The sequence below is a fragment of the Malus sylvestris genome, chromosome 15 (genome assembly GCF_916048215.2).
Source record: "Malus sylvestris chromosome 15, drMalSylv7.2, whole genome shotgun sequence".
Lineage (NCBI taxonomy): Eukaryota > Viridiplantae > Streptophyta > Magnoliopsida > Rosales > Rosaceae > Malus > Malus sylvestris.
The window spans coordinates 11,971,592-11,977,167 of record NC_062274.1 but is presented as its reverse complement, the minus strand read 5'-3'; the positions used below and the strand labels follow the sequence as shown (position 1 = coordinate 11,977,167).

General features: G+C 36.1%; 1 protein-coding gene across 1 annotated transcript; it reads right to left on the bottom strand.

Annotated features, from left to right (window-relative positions):
* Positions 1-834: 834 nt before the first annotated feature.
* Positions 835-4,495, bottom strand: LOC126602391 (uncharacterized). The gene is made up of 8 exons (XM_050269236.1): positions 4,199-4,495; positions 3,834-4,042; positions 2,695-3,161; positions 2,541-2,599; positions 2,393-2,429; positions 2,211-2,282; positions 1,658-1,982; positions 835-1,410 (listed from the first exon to the last, which is right to left on the bottom strand). The coding sequence occupies exons 1-8, from the start codon at positions 4,311-4,313 to the stop codon at positions 955-957; spliced, it is 1,740 nt and encodes a 579-aa protein (XP_050125193.1). The 5' UTR covers positions 4,314-4,495; the 3' UTR covers positions 835-954.
* Between the last annotated feature and the right edge of the window lie 1,081 nt (positions 4,496-5,576).

Here is a 5,576-nt window from a genome sequence, read left to right as displayed (position 1 = left end):
TGCTAAATTAAAATCCTATAATACGCTAGCCAGCTGCTCTAATTGGATAAGATAAACATGATACTCTCTTAAGAACATCAAGAATAACGAATCCTAGGTTTTCAATTAAATTAAGTATACATGTTTCCAAAAAAATAAAATAAAATAATATTGTTTTGAGATGGGATTACAAAATAAGATAAACAGGCAGCAAGAGAACAAACTGTTCCCATTTGAGTCAAACTATATCCTTATATGATTATCCTGTAACGTGGATTGTGGCCAATGAACTCCACTTTCTTTTCTTATCACTCAAATAACTTCAATGATGTTGATTGACACTAAAACCTAGCTAGCAGCACTATCTGTAATTTTTTCTTTCATATATTCAACGGTTGCACTAGAAGTCTTTCATATATTCAACCTAAACGGCTGGTTTTGGATAACATATAAGGTATAAGTTATTCATTGACAATTAAGATTGGCCAGTCCCACATTATATAATTTTTGTTCTAAGAAATATGCATAAATAAAATCGATTACTTCTTATAAAAGTAGAAGTTCGGAACAAGAAGTTGTATGTAAATTGAGATTTATCCTCATTTATTGTTTATTTTGTGTTTATCCCGACCTATTTTTATTAGAGTTTGTAACTGATTATATTTTTTGTTTTTTTTTGTTTTTTTTAAACAAATGATATTATTTACACTAAGGGGAAGGGGATGAGCTTAGCATCACAATGAGCTAGCAATAATGTGGTTCAAATTCGCTTTTGGTGAGAATCGAACCTAACACCTCTCACTTACAAGCGAAATGGAATACCACTAGACCATAATACTAAGTGGCTAATGGAGATTCTAGCAATAAGTAGGTATAATATACAAAAAATTGAGGGTACATTACTCAAATGTAGATCCAAGGAAAAAGAACCAAAAAAAAAAAAGGAAGCTTTGCTTGCTTGTTCTATATGCAAATTTAAATGTTATGCGCCCTATCATGGAGTCCGGAATGCATGGGAGTTCTCGTGGAGGAGGACCTGGAATAAGTCTGAGACAGCCCCACCTCTGCAGGTTGTTCTAGCCAAACCCTAGAAGACAAAACCTTTTTGGTATAGACACGGTGTCTTCGTTCCCGGGCATAGATTACCCAGAAGATCAAGGACAACATTACAGCTGCAGATACCAAAAACAAGCCAATGTACATCCAGGCACTATGTATTCGCAAAGCGGGGCAATGATCTCTACTTATGTCCGAGAAAGCATCCCTAACAAATGTGCAGTCTATAAGATCAAGAAAGAAGGGACTGTAACGATAGAGAGCGTAGCTAACATTGACGAAGGCGGACAATTGGTCATAGTAGTTTGGAGTTAACCGACCAGGAGTTATACAAACATTCGCTGGCGAAGATTGACACACATACTTCTTCCACACCTGTTTGAGGCAATTATTACAGAAGGTAAGTCAGATTTAGACACTACGAAAAGCTATAAAGCTTATACTTTGTGTCTAGTGATTGTGTAACATGGTATCAGATGTCTGGTTGCAGCTAGGAGGTCTTGCATTCAAAACTTTTGAATAACTTGTGACACAAGCAAAGAAATCCATATATGCTTTAGCTTAGAAATGGATGCTAGCTATTAGGCTTCTTCCATTCATTACTCCTATTTTTTATTTGTACCTCTTGAGCATCTTGCATTTGAATTTCACCATCGACACACTTTCGCTCGTTGCGTTTTTCATCAAAGGGGTTGCAAAGAAGCGGCAATGGTGGGCCGGTCTGGTTGAAGTGCAAGGGACCATTAGCCGGGGAATTAGTATTTGCAATATCGGTGACAACACGGTTGAGCACAAAAACAGCATAGAAGGTTGCATCCCTAGTCCGCGACAAGGCCTCCTGGGCCATGTTTTTGTTCACACATGGAAGTATATCATCTAAGGCAGTATGAGCTGTGGGGCTCTTCTGCACCCACTCATTCATTGAAACACATGCATCTGCAAACACACTAACAATTATGCACATAGGAAATGAAGTCAGAAAACCAGAAGAACGAAAAATAAAATTAGCAAGTAATCTTACTGACATCGGTGGCAGATGAGGTGACAAAAGCTTTTAGCCTGATAACATGTCCGTTAATTATAGGGACTGGTACTGCTTTAAGCCACCTTATTCAGTGCCACTAATGTCAGTGATTATGGATGATGTTTTCTTGCAACGATTAAACAACACTTACTTATGGACAAGGAGAAATACACCACACAAAATGAATGTTCCTGTGACGAGAATCCACCCAAGAATCACCAAACTGCATCAATGTGCAAGTGTTTGTTAAAGGACAAAGACATACAAATTCTACCAAAATTTGGACATCTGGAAAATGAACACGAAACAGTTACAGGTGTATACGTCACTTACATGTATACAAGACATTCCATCCCAAAAATGGAAACCACTGCAACAATTTTAGTCCAAAAGAAGAACAGAGAGATTAATAAGGGATAATTTTAAAAGTCAATTTTTTTGGAAATTTCTACCTCAAAACGAAAAGAAAAAAAGGACTTACAAAATCCAACGAAGACCAAACAAAGCATAACAGCAGCAAGAACAATGAGAGCTAGTCTCCTGCAAAACATAGCAACAGAAAAATTAATGTTATCCAAATTATTAAGCATTGTGAGCAAAACTTGGAAGAAGTTGCAGTAGAGTTATATGGCTACATGATATCCAAGCCATCTTCTATACGTTTCGAATTCTTTTCGGTTGTATCAGAGAGTATATCGGCAGCATTTTTTATGGTTCCCATAACACCATCAATGCTCTGCTGAATGTCTGCCGGAAGAACAATGGCGTCGATACCAATCTTCTTAGCTGCATTGAGATAGTCTGACACGTTCCTGAGGTTTTCGGCAGTCCTATCTGCCTGCCCCACGACGTATCCAAGCGTGCTGCACGTGCTGCCATGGAACCTGTCCTGGCCAGTGTAGAGCACAGCACATCCCAAAATTGCCATGAGTGTGAAGAAAATGAGGATGGAGAGTGAGAGAACATATGCTACTCTAGAATAGCCATACGGCTCTTTCCGACAGCAGCAGTAGCAGAAGTAGATGAGCAACAGGCTTATCCCGAACAGCACGAACCACACAACGGCGGTGACGAAGAAGGGCGCCGCTGTGAAACCAACAGACTGCGTCATAAAACAAAACAATAATCAATGTAAAAAATTGAGCAGCAGTGTAACCAATAATCCATACGTTTAAAATTAAACAACACTATGAAAAGCATAAAGAAAGAATAGGAAACCACATTATATCGCAAAAACTGACAAAAGTTATTAATTCATGAACATTCTTGACAGAGCTCTCTCTCTATATACATCATTAACGAAATTAAAAATTTGCATATACGATATCGCGACTTACATTTAGGACTAGTTTGGAATTGCTCATGTAAAATTTTTTTTCGCTCATAAGCGCTTCTATTAGAAATGTTTTTATTAGAAACACATTGCACAGTTTATTAAACATTGTGATTCCTAAAGAAGCACGAAATCATTTTTATCATTTCAATTTTTTCTGCTAAACGCAATCAAAAACACTTTTAGTTGTCATAAAAGACTTTTAACATTTCTAGAAGCAATCTCTGCAGGTTATAAATACTAAAACCTATTTAAAAATAAACAAGATACCCCAATTAATTTTGAAACAACGACAACATGAGATAAGCAAAAGAACAAAACAATTCCAGAAATTTATTAAAATAGCAAAACAACCCTCATACCATGTTTTTTATTCATAAATTGATAGAAATTAACCCAAATAACAAAAAGAGAAAAAATGTTTCAAAAGCAAGAACTCACAGCCCAGTAATGCTTATTGCTGATATTCCAGCCACCATTGTATTTCTTGAACGCGTCGAGAGGGTCTCTCCGCCGTGTCCTCTGCTCAGCCAATAACATGACAGTCCTGTTTTCTCCATCTTTTCCTTCAAGAAACCTCCTTGCTGCTGTGTCCCATCCCACCACCCCGTGAAACCCTACGCTCCCTCTCTCGCCGCCTACCTCTACCGCTGCAAACCAAACCAAATTAAACCCAAAAAAAAATTAAACATTAAAGAACACGTAATCCCTACAATTTTTACAAGAAAATAAAAAACACGAAATCACAACCATTTCGACGAAAGTAAAAAAGCTGGGCATGAATGTCAAATGTCATGCATGGGTACCTGTTCTTCGTATGATGTCGAAAAGGTCAGGAGTACCGGAAATTAAAGGAACGAAGAGGAAAATGGAAAAACAAAGAATGGATATTTTCCATGTGTTTGATCTGAGGCATGACATTATGTTTTCGATTTTCGGTTTTTTCTATGATTTTTTTGTTGTTGACGTGAGTGCCGAACGACGTCGGATGATGATTTCCTCGACCCACTGTGGTTTTTGAGGTGGAGCTGGGGAGCGGGAGAGAGACGAGGACCAGCGTACATTTTGTGCAGAGGGAGCTATTTGTATGACGCGGTTTACACACATAACTAACTGCACATAAATTCTATGGAATGAAAAACACAGAATATATAGACTGTGCGAGAGATTAACTATTTACTATTATTTTTCAGCTGAAGTATTTGTTTTCTAAAATACAAAAAAGAAAAAAGAACAAATTCGTATGAAATACAAACAAATCCAACGGTTCACGTATCTATAACCTAGTATGGAAAAGTGATCAAATCCGTTAAACTTAAACTTGTCTTCGTGTCTAATACGAGTTTTGCACACGTAAACTTTTCAAAAGGATAATGAACAAGATTTTGAAGTAAAAAATAAGATTACATTTTTTACAAAACGGTAACGAATTTATTGAAAATTAAGGGGAAATTACAATCTTCAGTATAAGATGAATTTATTGAAAATTAAGGGGAATTACTATTCTCAGTAAGGTGATTTTACTGACAAAACACTATTATTTAGCTCAAAACATGAATTACAATAACATCTCTAGTCATGCTCTCTATTTTCAAATCAAATTTTAGCTAAAGGGACTAAAAATTTATTTTATGAGCTACCTATAAAATTTTAACGCCAACCATATTGTCTAATTTAGGGAGTCATAAACATGAATATAATGATGATGAATACGACGATGATGTTTCATTTTTTAGGCATATCCACTCGGTTTATATATTTCCATCTTTTCATAGTTTTTATGTTTTATTTTTCCAGGGTTTTTGAACGTTTAGAGTTTCATATTCTGAATGGCAATATGATCAAACCCTAATTAAACATTCTGGACTTTTCTTGTTGATAGCTCAAGGAAAACCCTAGAAAATTTGTTTCTGTTTTTGCTGAAAAAGTTATCACAGAAGTTCTAGTTGCAGCATTAATGCAAACCCTAAATGGGCCCAATCTTTATGGGGCCTAAATAAGAACTTTGTACAGAAGATGCATGAAGTTTCATTCTATAAGAATTCACCAAAAACAAATAAATATTTGCATCTCTCTATACAAAGTGAGAAGGCAAACAAGGTAAAGCTTTCAAAATCCAAAGAAATTCCCCTCCCTAATTAAGAATATCAAAATAAAATAATTTAATTAACAGGGGTAGTCACT